The sequence below is a fragment of the Arachis stenosperma genome, chromosome 10 (assembly GCF_014773155.1).
Source record: "Arachis stenosperma cultivar V10309 chromosome 10, arast.V10309.gnm1.PFL2, whole genome shotgun sequence".
Lineage (NCBI taxonomy): Eukaryota > Viridiplantae > Streptophyta > Magnoliopsida > Fabales > Fabaceae > Arachis > Arachis stenosperma.
Window position 1 is genome coordinate 4,064,405 of NC_080386.1, and position 19,348 is coordinate 4,083,752.

Below are 19,348 nucleotides of genomic sequence, written 5' to 3' on the forward strand. Positions count from 1 at the left end.
AAATTATTATTAATTAAAAAAATGAAAAAATACAAAAAAAAAACTACAAAGAAAAGAAAAAAAAACTAACTAAGAAGAAAAAGAAAATCTAAGATGATAAATTTTTAATTAATACTCTTCTAAAAGAGATTTGCTTCATGACCTTCATCTAAATAAATAACATCGCTTGCTAACTAAAATCACTTGTTTTATACTTGCATGGGTAATGGGTTGCTAAGGTCAAATATATCATCGATGGACATGGTTTTCATGGATTTCATCCAAATATAGGAAAAGAATGATAAATCCAAATAGAATTAACAGACCAACAGCCCATGTTGGAAGACGGCCACAGACACAGGTGGAACCGCCACAGCCGTAGCAGAAGACATGTCCACACCTGCAAAGTATTCTATTGCACGTGAAAGTTTTCTTCTCAATGTAGAACCTGCACTTTGGGCACCTCTTCCAGCCGTTCCTCTCCGCTAACTTCATCATCACTCTATCTTCATCCGTGCACGTGACGCACATCTGCCTAGGGCGGGAATACAGGAATCTCTTGCTCTCGTTCTCAAGAACAGCAGCTTCACGCAATGACTTCTCCCACCGATGCAATACCGACTTTGGCAGAATCTCGCGGCAACCATTGGTTTCCAATAGACCACAGCATCGGGGCACCGGACACCGGATATTGATCACGTTGTCGTCAAGCTTAGAACAAACTTACTTCACCACGCAATCCGTACAATATGAGTGTGTGCAACCACTTATGGTGAAAGATTCCGCTTCGGTTTTAGTCACAATGCAGATTTCGCACACGAACGAGTTAATCGAGGAGGACTTGCCTTTCTCCTCTCTGTTGATCTTCTTCGTTTGTTTTGTGGCGACGCCGACGCTTTTTCTGTGATTCTCTACCTCGTTAGAATTCGTCATTCTAAGCTGGCTCCTCTTGCTTGATCCCGATTCAGTTTCAGTTTCAGGTGGCTCCTCTTGCTTGATCCCGATTCAGTTTCAGTTTCAGGTGGTGATCGTGATGGTGACCACCAACGAGAGTGGTTACTGCCTCATGAAAAGCTCTTCGCTCGTCCTCATGTTTTCCAGAAATTTCAAGGCTTTCAAGATGAGGGAGTGCTTGATCTTGTGGGTTATTTATTTAGGATGAATTAAGAATTAAACCCTAAACCCTAATACTTAGCAACTAACCAATAAATTTAATATTTTTTTTAAAATGTACTTTTGATACAATCTGGCCATGTAAAATTTTACCTAATTATGTAACATCATGTTAAAAAAAATTTATTTTTTATACTTCACTATATTAAAATTAAACTATAAAAAATGTTAGAAAATTTATTAGAATTGGTTTTGACCATCTATTAACTATTAATATATAAGTATAGGCGAAAAGTATAAACTAAAAAAAATTGAATTAATGATTATAGTTATTTATAATTTTTTTATTTTATTTTTATTACAGTTTATTATATTATTATATTATCTTTGTATCATATAAGAAAAAAGTAGAATTTTATATTTTTTTATTGTTACTTATTTTACTTTATTTTGATTATCTAAATTAGCCTATATAATATTGTAAAGATTGAAACGATCAGAAAATATATAACAGAAAATTTAAATGTTTATTGTGTTATCAAGTTATTTAAAAAAATTAATTAATAAATGTTATTATCCTACCACATTTTTAATGTTATATGTCAATCTAATATTCAATGAAAAAATGATATTAACCAATATAAAAATGATTAAAAATTCAAAAAATAATTAGCAAAATATCTATGAGAGTTTTTTTATTTTACTATTAATAGGTTGCATCTTTTACATGCAAATCAAATAATTAATATTATATGTCAAACAAATAATATTAAATTAATTAATTTTTTTGCAATATAAATTATTTATTTTAATTTAATTATAAACAAATTTACATGTACTTAAAATGTGAGAACTCTACATCGTTAATAGTTTAGAAAATAAACATATATATTTTAATAAATTATTGGTAGTTGCAAATTTTTTTTGTCTTGTTTATGTCAATCAAATAAAAATTTAATTTTGATGTCTTATTAGTATAAAATAATTTTACAGTCAACGCCATCAAAATTAAACTCATTAAATAATCAGGATTATATGCAAAAGCAAATAATACTGTAAAATACAAAATTACTAAAATTTTTTGTTGTATAATTTATTTAATTTAATTTAAAAATAAATATTTATGTACTCAAATTTTAATTACAATACTTTACATAATTAATAATTTAAAAAATTTAAAAAATAATACCTTTAGATACAAAGCAATTTATAAAAAATGAGATTTAACTAAAAGATAAATATTGATGTACTCACATTTAAAAAAATATTCTACATAATTACTAATTTAAAAAATAATTTTACCTTGTACAAAACCGTTTAAAAAATAAGAATGAATTAACAAAATAATCTATAAAAATTGTTTGGTAAGTAAAATATAATCACAATATTAAAGGAAGAAGAATGATAACAATAGTAAAAATATAGAAAGATGTGAGAGGAGAGACACTAAAAATTAAATAATAAGATCAAACTATTTGGTATAAAATACTCAAATGAAGAATATACCCAAAACATAACAATAAAATTCATAAGAACTTATTTATTATCCATAATTATTTTTTTTCCTTTCTTCATACATTGGTGTCAAAAATAATATTTGGCATAGTTATTATCTAATTTAAAAAATTACAAAAACTCATTCAAATAATTATTAAATATAGACAAGCATATTTAGAATTGGAAAGAGGAGTAAAAAAAATAAAAATAAATAAAATTAATTAAAAGGATAAATTAATAAAATACAGAATAAAAATGAGATAGAGAATGACATTATATATTGTCATAGATGAGTTGCTAACGGCAAAATATCATTGTTGATTTTCTTCCAAACATGGGAAAGGAATGATAAATCCAAATATAATTGACAGACCAACAGCCCATGTTGGAAGACGTAGCAGAAGACATATTTACACCTGCAAACTATTCTATTGCACGTGAAAGGATCCTTCTCAACGTAGAACCTACACTTTGGGCACCTCTTCCACCCGTTCCTCTCCGCAAACTTCATCATCACTCTATCTTCATCCATGCACGTGAGGCACATCTGCCTATGAATCCAAGAAAACAGGAATCTCTTGCAGGAATACAGGAATCTCTTGCTCTCGCTCTCAAGAACAGCAGCTTCATGCAATGACTTCTCCCACCGATGCAATACCGACTTTGGCAGAATCTCGCGGCAACCATTGGTTTCCAATAGACCACAGCATCGGGGCACCGGACACCGGATATTGATCACGTTGTCGTCAAGCTTAGAACAAACGTACTTCACCACGCAATCCGTACAATACGAGTGGGTGCAACCGCTTATGGTGAAAGATTCCGCTTCGGTTTTAGTCTCAGTGCAGATTTGGCACTCGAACGAGGAAATCAAGGAGGACTCGCCTTTCTCCTCTCTGTTGATCTTCTTCGTTGGTTTTGTGGCGACGCCGGCGCTGTTTCTGCGATTCTCTACCTCGTTAGAATTCGTCATTCTAAGCTGGCTCCTCTTGCTTGATCCCGATTCAGTTTCAGTTTCAGGTGGTGATCGTGATGGTGACACCAACGAGAGTGGTTACTGCCTCATGAAAAGCTCTTCGCTCGTCCTCATGTTTTCCAGAAATTTCAAGGCTTTCAAGATGAGGGAGTGCTTGATCTTGTGGGTTATTTATTTAGGATGAATTAAGAATTAAACCCTAAACCCTAATACTTAGCAACTACCAATAAATTTAAATTTTTTTAAAAAATGTACTTTTGATACAAATTTTACACATATATCTAATTACATAACATCATATTAACAAAAAAAATTATTTTTTATACTTCAGTATATTAAAATTAAACTATGAAAAATGTTAAAAAATTTATCAAAATTTATTAGTTTTGACCATCCATTAACTATTAATATTTATAAGTATAAGCTAAAAGTATATTATTGAATTATTAAACTAAAAAAATTGAATTAATGATTAAAAGTGGTGGACAAAAATAATAAATTCTTATGGTTAAATATTTTTCTTAAATTAAAAAATATAACTGTTTTAATTTAATTCAAATTTTATTATATCTTAAAATTTCATGAGCGGATAATATTTGTTTATGATCATTCTTTTCTATAAGAAAATAAATTCCAAAAAATTAGGAAGTACACCGTTTTGCAAATCTTTTCTGTTTTAACTTGCTCTTATGGTTTAAAATTTTAAATACATTTTCCTTGTCATTTTTTTTTCTCATTTTCTTTCCAAATATTTATATTTTAGAGTGTGGTTTTTTTATGGATAAAAGAAATTCAAGTAGATTAGTGGACTCTCTAATGCATGCATTTGTTGAGGCAAGTAATTTGCAATTCCAACACCATAAGAATAATTATTTTTAATTGTTTAACTACAGGAATTTTCAACTTGTGGTGGTGACCTTAGTTTTATTTATTTATTTTGGAAATAGACCTTAGTTCTATTTTCCTTATTTTGTGCGTGGAGATCTTAGTGTTTTGCAAGGTGATGGAAAATCCTCCGAAGCCCAACAAATTTTTAAAGGAGTTTATGGTGAAAAGCCCATACAGCAAAGTTTTGCACCTCATATGTAGTGGATCCTCTGTCCCAAACAAAAATGTGTACAGAGACCTCTTACCACATTCCCAATTTCCCAGACCGAGAAAATGATCATATGATATTATGATAATGTTCATTCTAAACTCTAGAAATTGTGAGAACTTATACAGTTTTGTATAGAGTATTTATGTATTACTAGCTAATTCACATTATCAAATTTTGTGGATAGAAGTTATAATGAAAGTTGAAGCCTGCGAAAATGATTTATGTTAGTAGACCTGAGGATTGATTCTACACAAATCTTTGACCAATGGAATTGGAACAGTACTAACTAATAATCAAACTAAAACATATATTTCGGGAAAAAAAATTAAGTGAAAAAAATAATAAAATAATTATTATTAAATTTATAACTTTTGTCATAAACAAAATTTGTTATTTTAATTTAAGAGTATTTAGATATTTATTTCTTATTTTATCAATTTTCTTCTTTTAGAAGAGCTTAATCTTATATTTGGCCGAAAATTTTTTTTTTTTTGAAAACAAAAGCTCAACACAATAAGGTGAAGCAAAAAGGTCCAGACAAAAAATCCAAAATAGTTAAAAACAATAACACAAAATCGATCCTGAAGTCATCTCCAACATAGCCATCAACAACTAAAAGGATCCACACCCCTCTACTCGTTAGCGCTAATAAAGGTCATGTTGATAATTTCTTCGACGCCTTTGCTTATATTCTGGAAGAGCCTCCTATTTCTTTCCAGCCAAATGTTCTAGAGAATCGTACAAAAGCACCTCAATCGCTGCTTTTGGTTCTCGTTACTCCTCGGTTCCTCTGTCCAGCTCAGAAAATACTCTTTCATCGAACCCGGATAACACCATTGTCGGCCAAAAGCTGATATCCAAGCACTCCACACCTGCCATGCAAAAGTACAGCTTAGAAACAAGTGATGTACATGTTCCACCTCATTATTGCAGAACACACAAATATTATCTTCCTGAGTAATAACACCAAGCCGACTTAGCCTTTCCTTTGTGTTCAGTCGGCCTATTAGTACAAACCAAGTAAATAGCTCCACTCTTGGTGGAACCAATCCTTTCCAAATAGTCTTGGTAAAGCTGAAGCTGGTTATCTCCTCCGATATTAGTTCCTCCTGCATCACCTGCACAAATGAGTTAGTTGAATAAACACTTTGCCTATCATATTTCCACACCACTCAATCCTCTCTGTTATGTGCTAGTTTCACAAGTCTCAGGGCCTCATGCAATTGGCTCAGAAGTTCCAATTCCCATTGAAAGAGCTCACGCCTCCATTGGAAATTCCAAATCCACTCTAACCCATCCCAAAACCCACAGTCCCCTATAACGGATCCACCTTGGTTTGAAACAGAGAAAAGCCTCGGAAACCGATCCCTTAGAGGTCCACCTATAAGCCAAAAATCCTCCCAAAATCGAGTCCGTCGCCCATCGCCCACCTCCATTGACAAGCCTGTGATCATCTTATCCCTAATCTGTTGATTCGTGTCATGTACTTGGCAAATATCCTTCCATGGGCCTCCTCTAGTAGGTAGTAGTTGAGTTGAGAGTAACTCATTTGGGTTCAGATTATGGCAGGAGCACACTACCTTCTTCCACAACGGGCACTCTTCCTTTGCAAACTGCCACCACCATTTAAACAACAAGGCAGTGTTTCGAATCACAGCACCCCAACTCCCAACCCGCCTAACTTTTTAGGAGCCTGCACCACTTTCCATCTTACCAAAGCCATACCATGTCGACCATCATCCTTACACCACAGGAATCTTCTCTGCAATGAGATCAACTTCTCAGCTACAACTTTTTGCATCTTGAATAGACTCAGATAATACACTGGCAAGCTATTTAAGACAGATCTTATAAGCACTAATTTCCCAGCTTTATTTAACACCTTAGCTTTCCACATACTAAGCTTCTCCTCCACTTTGTTTATGATAGGCTTTCAGGTCTTCACCAACCTCAGATTTGCACCTAAGGAGATTCCGAGGTATTTAACTGAAAGAGTGGCCTCCTTACAACCCAACACTTTGCACATACGCTGGGCCCACTGCTCCTCACAATTGATTGGAATCAAGCTGGACTTTTCAAAATTGATACTAAGCCCTGACATCAACTTAAAGCACCTCAGCAACCGTTTGTCATTCTTAATAGTCTCCTCTTCTGGTGGGCAGAAAAGGATAGTATCATCAGTGAACTGAAGGTGTGACAATTCTATGCTGTCTCTACCAACCAACAAAGGTGATATGCGTCCATTCCTGACTGCTTCTCCAATCATTTGATGTAGTTCATCCACAACTAGAACGAACAAGAATGGTGAAAGGGGGTCACCTTGTCTCAAGCCTCTTTCCATTTTGAAAGGCTTAGATGGCGATCCATTTATCAGAACTGACATAGAAGTAGTGGTCACACACTCCATTACCCATGCTCTCCAAACCTGTTCGAACCCCATCTGTTGTAGCACAAAGTCCACAAAGCTCCACTTGACTCTATCGTATGCTTTTTGGAAATCTAGCTTGATTATTGCTGCCTCTTTTTTCCTAAGTTTGAGCTAGTTTACCATTTCACATGCAACAAGTGCCCCGTCATGGATTTTCCTTCCCTTTATAAATACACTCTGAGTCTCCCCTACTAATGCTGGCATCACTGATCGCATCCTCCTAACTAGGACCTTCGAGATAACCTTGTAGACACACCCCACCATACTGATAGGTCTCAAGTCTTTGATTTCCTCCGCTCCAATGAACTTAGGTGCCAGCGTCATCCAAGTGATATTGGAGTCCGCCGGTAGCTTGGATGTCTGAAAAAACCCCAACACTGCTGCCGTGAATTCTACCCCAATCTCACCCCAGCATCTCTTGATGAAATTCATGTTGTACCCGTCGCATCCTGGTGCCTTAGACGATTCACAGTCCCACACAGCCTGTCGAATCTCCTCAGCCGATGGTAATTCTTCTAATATCACAACATCTTGCTCATCTATCTGCTCCACCAGACCATCTCTGAAACCCACCATAGGAGAATGTTCTTGATGATATAAATCTTTGTAGAACTCTCTAATAGTAATCTTAATTCTAACTTGATTCTGGACCTGTCTGCCATTAATCACTAGTGTGTCAATCCTATTATTCCGCCTTCTTGTTGATGCTATATTGTGAAAATACCTTGTATTTTTGTCCATATCCTTTGCATGCCTAGACCGAGACATTTGTTTCCAATGTACTTCTTTTCGCACATACCATCTCTCACAGCAAGTCACCAGCGCCTTTCTTCTAGCCTCCATTGTTTCATCATACTCTTCATTACTTACCTTATCATCAATTCGCTTGATTTCTTTCTCAAACTTTGCAATCTTCTTGTCCATCTCCCCAAAATTCTCCTTATGCCATCTTCCCAACGGACCTTGCAAAGCCCTCAATTTAGCAGTGAACTGTTTGTCCCCCAGGCCTCGCCATTCCTCCTTTACCATTCTGAGAAATCCCTCAAGTGTGAATCACGAGTCAAGGCTTCTAAACGGCCTTGGACCAACCGACAACTTCCTGTCCTCAACTATTATAAGGCAATGGTCTGACAAGCCCCTTGGCCCACCTCGAAGCCGAGACTCAGGGAACTCTTCTAACCACTCCAAGCTAAGCAGAGCTCTATCTATACGACTGCAAGAACGTCTCCGGAACCATGTAAACTTCCGATCAGTAAGCGGCATATCCACTAAGTTCATATCTTGCATCCAATTCTTGAAATCTTCCGTAGATCGTGTTAAACCAGTAGCACCTTTTCTTTCCTCTTCATGAACTATTTCATTAAAGTCTCCAAGAAAGCAGCAAGGAACTTGACATAATCCAGCTATATAACTCAGCTCTTCCCAAACCTAATTCTTTTCATCGCTAGTATGTGCACCATAGACCAGGATAAAAGAACAATTGAATAGACTCTGTAATATTACTCCTTCAACACACAACCACCTCTCCCCCTTATAGCAGTTATTCATTTTGAACACCAAATTATTCCAAATTAACAACAATCCACCAGAGGCACCATCAGAAGGTATATATTCCCAGCCTAAACTATCTTGCCCCCATATTCTTGTAACGTCAAACCTCGTCACTACCTGTTTTTTAGTCTCAATTAACCCAACCATATCTAACTTATGTTTATTTTTCAGGTCCTTCACAATTCGCACCTTTCCATCACTTCGTAAACCCCTAACATTCCAAGAGCTAAAAATCATTTAAAATATTTTTACACACCTGGTTTTTATTTTTTGGCTTGCATCGTCTTATTTTCGCCTTCTGCTTTGCTATTTTTCTTCTACGAGCTATTTCTGCATTCTGTGCTTGGAGAATTTCCATGATGTCCATATCCTCATCTTGCAACACAGCACCTGACTCTTTTCCCAGCTCCCAGGACTTTCTGTTTTCCAGCAATTGTTCTTCTAACTTTGAACAGTGAGTGTCGCTGTCCTCTACACCATTTAACCATACCCTCATGTTGATCCGCACCCCCTTCAATGCTAGAGTCGACCTTTTAGCAGACCCTCCGCTTATTCCTTTGGATAACACCATGGCCACCATCTAATTTCAGGCTAAGCAAGGCACCGGTCCCTTCTCTTGTGATTAGGTGCCCGCAGCTCTCCTGGCAGCATCCCCCGATTAGCACGACGTCCCCTTCCTCGACCACCTCCTCAGTTTTGTTCCTCCCACCGTCCCCGACGACCTGTCCTGTCACCATTCCATCCGCTTCAAGCTCAGCCATGGCCGCTTGTAGCGCTTCCTCATCACCCACTATGCTACCAACGTCGTCAACATCGTCGTTCTCCTCGCATTGGATCCTGCCTTCCCGCTGCGAGAAGCCCAGTCACCTTGGCCGACGTCTGGATCCTCTTCGTGCCCTTTCCCGTCGCATGCGCCGCCACCATCAGAGGGAGTCACATCGCAAGCACAAGTGCCCACCCTTGCACTGATAGGGTTCAGCATACCTCGCCCAGCCCACCTGGTTTCAGTTCGACCCGACCCAGCATATTCGGGTCCTGGTTCTTGAGCCATTCAAACTATGGGTAGTAGACTCAACACATCCAATTCTCCCACCGCCAACTGATGATTAGTGCTGGCCCAATCCTTTGTTTGGCAACCAGGTCTTCCATCATTGGGATCCTTCTTGAATCCGGCCCAACCCTTTACTATGCCTCCTTTTTTTTGTTGTTGTCCGTTAATGGGCTTCCGTGACTGCCCATAAAGATCACACGTGACAATTCTATCAGAATCTGTCTTATAACTCTTATCATTGCTTCCTGCAGAAATAGGAATATCATGATTCACTCCACTATAACCTCCCCCAAAATTAGGAATACCGTAATTCTCTCCTGTAACAGCTTGATACGTTGTGATCTCTCCGCGATTGTGGTGTGTACTGCTATTAACCCATTCATTCAAAATTATATTTGAAATTACTAATCTATCCTTGTCTTCAACCTCTCCCCGCGTTACTCTCAACATCAGCTCTTCATCCTGGATACCTGCAAGCCATGATCATACGTCATGCCCCGGCCATATATCAATTCCCTGATTCTTACGTGTGTTACCGTGATCCAAGAAAACACTTTCCTCTCCACTCCCAGATTTTTCCGTGCACAGCAAATTAGACGTCTCATGTCCAGCCTCTTTGACCATAACATCAATCCCCCCGCTCCTACTGTGATATGAATCCATTCATGAATCACATCCATGACATAAGTATCAATCTGCACACGTCCCACATTGAACGAGCTGCACAATTCCGTTTTTCTATCATATGCAACCACTTCACCCCATTGGCCTCCTATCGTTCTGAATGTGTCAACCGACCAGACGTGTAACGGAACCCCGAAATATTCCAGCCACACCCTCCGAGTTTCAGTGTGCTCTGACTCCTCCCATCGATCTACCCTGTGGAACAATTGTAGGAGACTATTCATATTAAACGTATATGTTTCTTCAGCATGCCGAATACTATCAAAAGTCATAAGGGCTTTGTATGCTCCCATCTCTCGCATCTGAATGACGTTAGGCAGGTTCTTCGCGACCATCTCCTTCAAAGATGTAAAGTTAATAGGCTTTGTTGTGCTCCCTGCTAGGCTTCTCTGTAGCCATTCCAAGTTTTCTTGGGCCAGTGCTACCTCTACCTTCTTTGTGCGCCTATTTTCATTCAGCTCCTTCCCAATAACCTTCGTGCATTGCTCATGTTCAGAAAACAGCTCCTTCTGTACTACTTCTTGGCGTAGCTGCAAGGCTTGGAGGTTTCCCGTTGCCACCCCTCCATTACCTATCCTTAAAATCGGGGATTCCGACGATCTTTTGTACTTGGCCTCTCCCACAAACACCACCTTGCCTCGTAGGTTCAACCGATTCATTTCTGCTATAGCTTTCAACGCCCCTCCTTTCGTTGTGTACCGAATGAACGCAAACATGTACACTGTCCTGCCTTTCTGTTTTCGAGTTAGATATATGTCATTGATGTGTCCCGTCCAATTGAACAAGTGGAACAATTCTCTCTTTGATATGTCACCTGAAAGATTACTCACAAAGACTGAAAATGATTCGTGCTCCAATCGGCGATACTCTTCTTTATTCCAAACCCGAGGATCCTTACCAATGTCCCTAGCTCTACCCCTCCCAGTGTTTCCCTCCCACGCTCTCTCACGCTCTCTCGCTCTCATCGCTCTTTTCCACACTGTCTATTGTTAACAATTTAACATTTTATCTCAGTTACAGCTTGATACTGTATATTCTATTATTTAAGATTTATTTATTAATTTTTTTTTTTAAAAAGGTGGGCACCGTGGCGGTCATGGAAGCAGAAAATAGAACGGACATGGTGAAAGACAAGATATCAGAGAAAACTATGGAGTGGCGAAATTAATTATTTTTGTGGAGTGGCGAAGCATGGGAAGATGAGGGAGAAGGTATCAAGCAGAAACAATGCCACTATAGTATTAGTAGGACTATATACCCACAAACATTTTAATTCAAGCAGAAACACTGGTTATGGTTTATCAACACATACACAAAATTAAATATTAGAGTATATACCCATTTTGGTCCTCAAAGAATTTCAGACTGGACACTTTAGTCCCCAACTAAAATTAATTACTCGATTGGTCCCTAACAATTAATTCCGTCAGTCACTTAGGTCCTTTACTCCGTTAACTCTAACGGAGGACAAAATAGTCCCTGACAACTCTAACAGGGGACAAAATGGTCCCTGATCTCCTCTGTTCGAAAATGACACTGTTCTCTCCCAATTTTTATCATATCTCGCATAACACTAGCAGTCTAACACTGTAACTTCAAACTACACCATGAACACTCTATAAATTTAATGTTCACAAGAAAAAAATCCTCAACTTGTTCTCAACCAATTCATACTCGGAAAACTAATGCCTATATCTCTCAACTAGTTATCGTCTTCGACGGATCCCATGAATTTAGACAGCAAGTCTGATTTGTTAAGACCTGTCATCGTCGTTGTCATCTCCCTCCTCCTCTGCCCTATCATCTCCATGACCACATTGTCCACCACTCCGATCGCTTCCTTCAGCTTCTTCTCCAAACCAATGTTCAGTAATCGCTTCAATTTCCATATGAGTGGCAATGGCGACATTACTCGTTGTACTGATAGCTTGGATGCGAGGTCGAAGCTGTCTGCCAACTTGAACTCTGGAAAAGAAGGAATGAAGCACTCGATATCTATTTTAAATGAGAATTTGCATATGATGTCGAAGGAGAATCTTCTCATGATGTCCTAATGTCCAACAATTTATATTGCTTGTCGGAGAGTGGAGAAAGGCGTGCCTTTGGAGTAGTTGTAGAACTTGGTCTTGAGGATGTCGTGGACGTGTCGGGGTTGGAGGTGATGTTATCGAAGACGTGGAAGTGTATGCTTTTGGTGGGTGTTGGTGGGTGAAGTGCAGAGGAGGTGGATGTACCAGTCACAAGGATTTAGGATGTGTGTGGTCCATGACATGTTGAGGTAGGTGTGACAATTATACCATGGCATATGATAAAAATTGGGAAGAACAATATCGTTTTCGAATAAAGGGGTCAGGAATTATTTTGTCCATTGTTAGAATTGTCAGGGACCATTTTGTCCCCTGTTAGAGTTGTCAGGGACTATTTTGTCCTCCGTTAGAGTTAACGGACTAAAGGACTTAAGTGACTGACGGAATTAATTGTTAGGGACCAATTGAGTAATTAATTTTAGTTAGGGACTAAAGTGTCCAGTCTAAAATTCTTTGAGGACCAAAATGGGTATATACTCTAAATATTATTCAATCAAGATAGATATATATATATTAAAATTAGCTATTAAAATGAATTATTAGTATAAAATATATATTAAAATATAAAATATATATTTAAAATAAATTAAATAATATATTTATTTACATACAAATATAAATAATTTACTTATTTAAACCATATAAATACTAAAAATTAAATGGCTACAATTTTATTATTTTTTCAACTTTTATATAAACCACGAGTAATGTACAAATTTTAATACAAAATGTGAAACCTGAAAATAAACTGCGATTTATGATTTTAGCTTGCAGCAAATTTTGGTCATAAAGTGTGGTTTTTTCTTGGGTATTATCAATATTTTTGTAAATCATTGAAAACCCCTTTTGAACCAATGATTTATGCATTAGTTACCTTTGTGTAAATCGTGGTTTATTTTCAGGTTTTAAAATTTGTACATATAAAAGTTGGGAGGATAAAATTATAATCATTTTATTTTAGTGGAAATCTAGGTCCAGCCGACTTCACGTGAAATTGATACTTGAGAGCCGTTAGATGAGTTGACTGATTTGACTAAATTTTCATCTAACGGCTCTCAGATATCAGTCGACTTCACCTGAATTTTTACCTTTTATTTTTAAGATAATTTAATAGTTTTAATATTCATATAATTTAAATAAATAAAGTACCATATAAATACATAATATAATTTTAATAGCTGAGTTTTAGTATACAAATATTTTTTTGAAAATCATTGGACGAAACTTGAAGCATTGAATCATGAAATGAAACCCATTAATAATCGTTCGTTTGCTTTTGTTTACGTAATTCTGGGGCCATAGGAAGATATGAGAAGATCATGCTCTTCCCTACAATGTAATTAGTCGTTTGGAATATTTTCCACAAAGAATGGTCTGAAGTTCCACAATATTAAACAATTTTCTTTGCAAAGAATTATTCATTCCGATTTAGCTAGCAGCACAAAATGATAAAATTATGTATAATAATAGTCATGATTATCGACGACAAGAGTCAAAAAACAGTAGTAAAAACTCAAAATATATAACAGAAAATATATGTTTAAATTTTTTATTCTATTGAAAACTTCTTTAATAAACAATTTATAAATATTTTTAGGTTCAGATGTAATTGCAGATAGAAAATTCACGTCACTGAAACATGATTATGAAACAAATACAAATTCAAGTATTCAACAATGGTGTAGTTGAATAAAGAAAATTAAATGTCAGCATAATAATTGGGATGAATAAAATAGAAGAAAGTATTATTTACTTATAAAACCTTTTGGCTTTTTTAGATTTATGTTGATAATTTTAATATAACTCCTTAATTATTAGTCTTTTTTCTATTAACATTTTTTGTTGTTTCTTATCAATCATTATTTTTTTTTCTAAACAAAATATGGACGGGTCCCCACACCTCTTCCTAGAAAAACGATTTTCCTAAATTTATAACATTATTTTCCGTACGTAAATACGTAATACACGGAAATAGGACCACAAATGATGTATGTATGTATATATATATAATGTTAAATATTATTCAATCGAATTATTTTGAGACCTAAATATATATTAATATTGTTGTTCGTACTAACTACTAAGTATATAAATTTTAAAAGCCCCGGGATATAAGAAATTTTTTTCCCAGCCTTTCGCCATCGTTATTAGTTAATTTAGTATCCGATTACCCTATTTAATATTATACATTTATTTTAATTTAGAAGAAAAAACCAAGATTAGTTGAGTTTGAATAAAAGGATTTTTCAAAGGTTAGATATAATTAGCAGTGCAGGGTGCAGCTACTTGGGTACATAACAAGATATTGAAAGTTGAAACCGAATAACTGTCCAGTAAATAGTTCATGTGCTTAATACCAATATATAATAGTTAAATTCATGGTGATAAAAGGGGCTAATTTGAAGTAATTTACTAACTTAATGTGTAATTATATAGTGATATAACAAGAAAAATAAATTGTTTCTGGTGACAAAGAACATGGACGTTTGTATGATACTATGATGCAATTATAAGAACAACTTGCACTAATCAAAAGATAAATCTGAAATTTATAATAATTAATCATATGAAGGACAATAATAACAACAACAGTGATGTTAACATTTGATTATTACATATAAAAAAGATATTAATAGGCACTATAAGAAGAGGTATGTAGTCATTGAACTCAACAAACAACAACTATAGAGAGTAGAGCAGAGCAAATATATCATCAATGGCTACTAAAGTTTATATTGTGTAAGCAATGATTCCACTATAATACTGATCATAGGATGCACAAGTTTCAATTCTTAGGAGGTGTATCAATATATATGAAGTGCTTAGCTTGTTAAATTTGCTGTTATTAATTAGTAGTACTCACTATATCATAATCCTCCTAATTCCTTCCCAAGTTAGAATTAATGAATATGATTAAAATAGTGATTATTTTCATAAAGATATCTTCATGTGAAATGATCAGAGAGAACTGTTAGATAATTTGAGATGTTCGACTAAACTACTTTATCATTTAGGTACTATTCTACGTACGGTCATGTGGAGAAGCTAGCTCAAGAGATAAAAAAGGGAGCTGATTCTGTGGAAGGAGTAGAAGCAACACTCTGGCAAGTAGCTGAAACATTGTCTCAAGAGATGCTTGACAAGATGAGAGCACCTCCAAAGAATAGTGATGTCCCAATCATTACACCAAATCAGCTTACTGAAGCGGATGGTTTGTTGTTTGGTTTTCCAACAAGATTTGGAATGATGGCTTCCCAATTCAAAGCCTTCTTGGATGCAACTGGCGGCCTTTGGCGCACACAGGCTCTCGCCGGAAAGCCTGCTGGCCTCTTTACCTCCACAGGTGCTCAAGGAGGTGGCCAAGAGACTACCCCGTGAGTCTCTACCAAGATATAACTAAGAAATTTTAAATAGTTTGTCATATCGGACTAAATTGTTTAATATAATACGCGATAACATCCTAACTATCATATTCACGTAAAAAAAAGTATTTATGTAAGTGATCATCTAATAATAAGTTAATAACATTGTTGTTGTTTGTGTAGGTTGACATCTATAACTCAGTTTGTTCACCATGGAATGATTTATGTTCCCACTGGATACACCCTTGGAGCAGGCATGTATGAGTTAGAGAAGGTGATGGGTGGATCTCCATATGGAGCTGGAACATTTGCTGGAGATGGTTCCAGACAACCTACTGAGTTGGAATTGGCTCATGCTTTTCATCAGGGCAAGTACTTTGCTGGAATTGCTAAGAAGCTCAAGGGATGATAACATATCATACATGCATATTCTCAATGCAACCTTTAAATAAATAAAATTGTTGTCACTTGTCACACCACTCCTCATAATGTATGTTACACCACTCCTCAAAGTTTGTTAGTTAAGAAAATTAAACAGACCTCATCCACGTTAATTAACAACTTAATTAAACGTTGAGAAATTCTGGAGTTAAGTAATTTTGAGTATTTTTTGTGATTATTTGACTAGTATAAATACTAAATTATTTTTAATAAATAAAATTTATTAATTGAGCTAATAGTCAAAATCGTCTTTGAAACATACTTCAATCTCTATTTTCCTCTCCAAAGATAAAATTAATTAAATTTATCCCCGAAAGATAACCAACCTGTCACGTTAGTCCTTCCGTCATCTCTTGCACTGAGGTGGCTAACGCTCGTTGACATGGCCTATTAACTGCTAGCGTGGCACTCGCTTAGTATACCCTTTTGTTACTGATAAGATAAGTTTCTTAGATCAATTCAAATCAGTCCCTAAATCGATGAACCCTAATCCCGAATTACAGTCGAGGCATGGATTGCTCATCATCATCATCATATGCCTTGTGGTAGTGCTATTGCTGCTTTCTTCTCATCTCATTCTTCATGTTGACATCATGTAATGTGGTCTCCTCACACTCATCCAACTCCGTATCTGTCAACTGCTTGCTGGATTTCTGAGGTAATATCGTCTCTAATAATCGGCATTGTAGGGGAAAAGGAATCCTGACTCTCACATTGAACTTGATGTAAAGACAACCCTTCATGAACGGCCTATTGTGTTGTGGCATTATCTCATCATTTATAGATTTTTGTTGACCTACATTGCAGATTTTATAAGTTATTTGTGAATCAAAACTACATTTATATATAGAATGAAATTTCAGTGAAGCACAATCCCAAAATTATCTATAGATAGTACCTGCTTTGATGACTTCTCCAAGATTTGACTAGATCAATAGTTGTCTCCCATTAAAATGGATGACAGCAAACTGTAAGCCACAAAAAGCCTGGTCAAGTTGAGATTGTGTTCAATATAGAGGTCATCATGCTCTCGTTTGAATCGTGGGTGCTCCTTCACTTGTAAGTCAAAAAAATGTCTCTAGTGATTGTGTCAGACTGCAAAAGGTCCGCATGCATTAATTTAAGAAATACCCATGGAGTGGACTATGATGATTAACTTCAGCCAATCTTACAAAGAATTAACATAGTATACAACCAATAAGAGTAGCATTATGGAGTCCATAAATTCGGAGATAAATCTGCATTGGGAAAATAACTGGAACAACAGAGACATAAAGGAATTTCGAGTCGGAGGTGATGCAATGGGATGAAGCAGTATTGTCGAGGAGGTAAAAGGAAACACTGCCACAACTGAGTCGATTGCTGTGCATGGTGGTGGAACAGGACTGGATCAGAAGAGTGAGAGCTGCGACAGAATCTGTGGCGAGGAACAGCGTTAGTGATAGACTTTGTTCTACTTTGGGCGACGGCTACGATGCAGACGACGTCGATGCGCAGGCGATGGTGGCATTGAAGGCGTAGGCAGTGATGCAGGCAGGGACAACTTGGGAACATGGAATCTGCTATGGAGGTGAGGTTCAATTCCTTTGGATTTGGGATCAGGGTTCATGGATTTAGGACTTAGGACTGATTTGAATTGATCTAATAAACTTATCTTATCAGTAACAAGATGGTACACTAAGCGAGTGTCACGCTGGTAGTTAACAAGCCATGTCAGCGAGCGTTAGCTACCTCAGTGCAGGAGATGACGGAAGGACTAACGCGACCAGGTTGGTTATCTTTCGGGGACGAAAATGGAGATCAAGGTATCTTTCAAGAACAGTTTTAACTATTAACTCTTTATTAATTTATGTATGTAAACTCTAAAAAATATGAATGCAAATTTTATTGCCTTATGTGTATAAATTCTGATAAATATAAGTGCAAATTATATATTTTTGTATATAAGATTTCTGTAAATATAGATGCAAATTATTTCGAAAAAAAATAATATTTGACGTAACTTAAAGGAAAAGATAACTAAAGTGTTTGACTTTGGTGCCATTTAACCGGATTTTGTTGCTTCAGACATATTCCTAAAGTCAATTCAAGTGATTTCCCTCATGTTCATGTTTTAGAATATGTTCAACTCCTTCCCCATAGAAAAAACAAACACAGAAACAAACAAAAATTCAGAACGGCAAAATCAAACAATGCAAAGAAAACAAACACCATTTGGAACGAATATAGTATAGCATAATATGAGAAGACAGCATCTATCCTATTGTGATAATTTTATTTAACTGGAATGTTGGATTAGACTATATATTTTTTCCAATGTTTGCCCTCATTTATTATGTTATAATTTCAACAGTAGTTAAAGTAAAAGAAAGGAACCTAGTGTCAACAGTCAATATATTATTTATGATGTGATACAATAAAATATAAATACTATATGCACTTGTGCAAATCTTTGCAAGTGGCAAGTTCAATAGATGGTGATGTCATGCACAACTTTAATTTTACATCTCCGGTAGATATAGTAGAAGCATAATTTGTGTATCACTTCTCAAATTATTCTCTGTAACCACTTGTCTTAAGTTCAATATATATATATACATATATTGTTTGGTATTAACTTACAATAATCAATTAATCATACAGAAAATAGTTATTCACTTACTTTATAAGACCTTAGTGAAACCAATGAGTTATAACTCAAATAGCATAGTCTCCTCATACTCAATTAAGAGGTTGTGAGTTCGAGTCTCCTATCTTTGATTAAAAAAAAAAAAGACCTTAGTGAAATAATCAAATGGGCTAACTGGGCTACCATTAACATGTAAGAGACTAACTGGGCTACCATTGGGCCTAATTGTAAATCAAATGGGAAATTGATTACCCAAAAAAAAAAAGAGATTGAACACTGATTCCATGGCTGATCATTGAGTATATGACATTATTACATGATTTTCTAGGAAATCAACCAACTCAATGCATGTTATTGCAGATACAACTAGTCAATCCTACACTTTTTACTGTATGTTAAAGTGTGAAGCTATGGAGAATCTAAATTATTGATGGAAAACATCACAACACTT

At 35.9% G+C, this 19,348-nt stretch overlaps 2 protein-coding genes and 1 pseudogene across 2 annotated transcripts; 1 reads left to right on the forward strand and 2 right to left on the reverse strand.

Annotated features, from left to right (window-relative positions):
* Window positions 1-228: 228 nt before the first annotated feature.
* Window positions 229-3,562, reverse strand: LOC130956601 (E3 ubiquitin-protein ligase RSL1-like). Its single transcript, XM_057883638.1, has 2 exons — window positions 2,963-3,562; window positions 229-690 (listed from the first exon to the last, which is right to left on the reverse strand). Exons 1-2 carry the CDS (start codon window positions 3,560-3,562, stop codon window positions 229-231), a joined length of 1,062 nt encoding a protein of 353 aa, XP_057739621.1.
* An 11,560-nt stretch (window positions 3,563-15,122) lies between these two features.
* LOC130955747 (probable NAD(P)H dehydrogenase (quinone) FQR1-like 1) lies at window positions 15,123-16,420 on the forward strand. Its single transcript, XM_057882703.1, has 3 exons — window positions 15,123-15,204; window positions 15,480-15,839; window positions 16,011-16,420. Exons 1-3 carry the CDS (start codon window positions 15,182-15,184, stop codon window positions 16,234-16,236), a joined length of 609 nt encoding a protein of 202 aa, XP_057738686.1. The 5' UTR covers window positions 15,123-15,181; the 3' UTR covers window positions 16,237-16,420.
* Window positions 16,421-16,752: 332 nt separating this feature from the next.
* LOC130956602 (chaperone protein dnaJ A6-like) lies at window positions 16,753-17,638 on the reverse strand (annotated as a pseudogene).
* Window positions 17,639-19,348: the final 1,710 nt, after the last annotated feature.

Coding starts and splice junctions, on each gene's coding strand:
- LOC130956601 (XM_057883638.1), bottom strand. CDS start 3,562: ATGACGAATTCTAACGAGGTAGAGAATCGCAGAAACAGCGCCGGCGTC. Junction 691..2,962: donor TCTTCCAACATGGGCTGTTG/GTCTGTCAATTA, acceptor GTTTGTTCTAAG/CTTGACGACAACGTGATCAA.
- LOC130955747 (XM_057882703.1), top strand. CDS start 15,182: ATGGCTACTAAAGTTTATATTGT. Junction 15,205..15,479: donor GCTACTAAAGTTTATATTGT/GTAAGCAATGAT, acceptor TTTATCATTTAG/GTACTATTCTACGTACGGTC. Junction 15,840..16,010: donor GGTGGCCAAGAGACTACCCC/GTGAGTCTCTAC, acceptor TTGTTTGTGTAG/GTTGACATCTATAACTCAGT.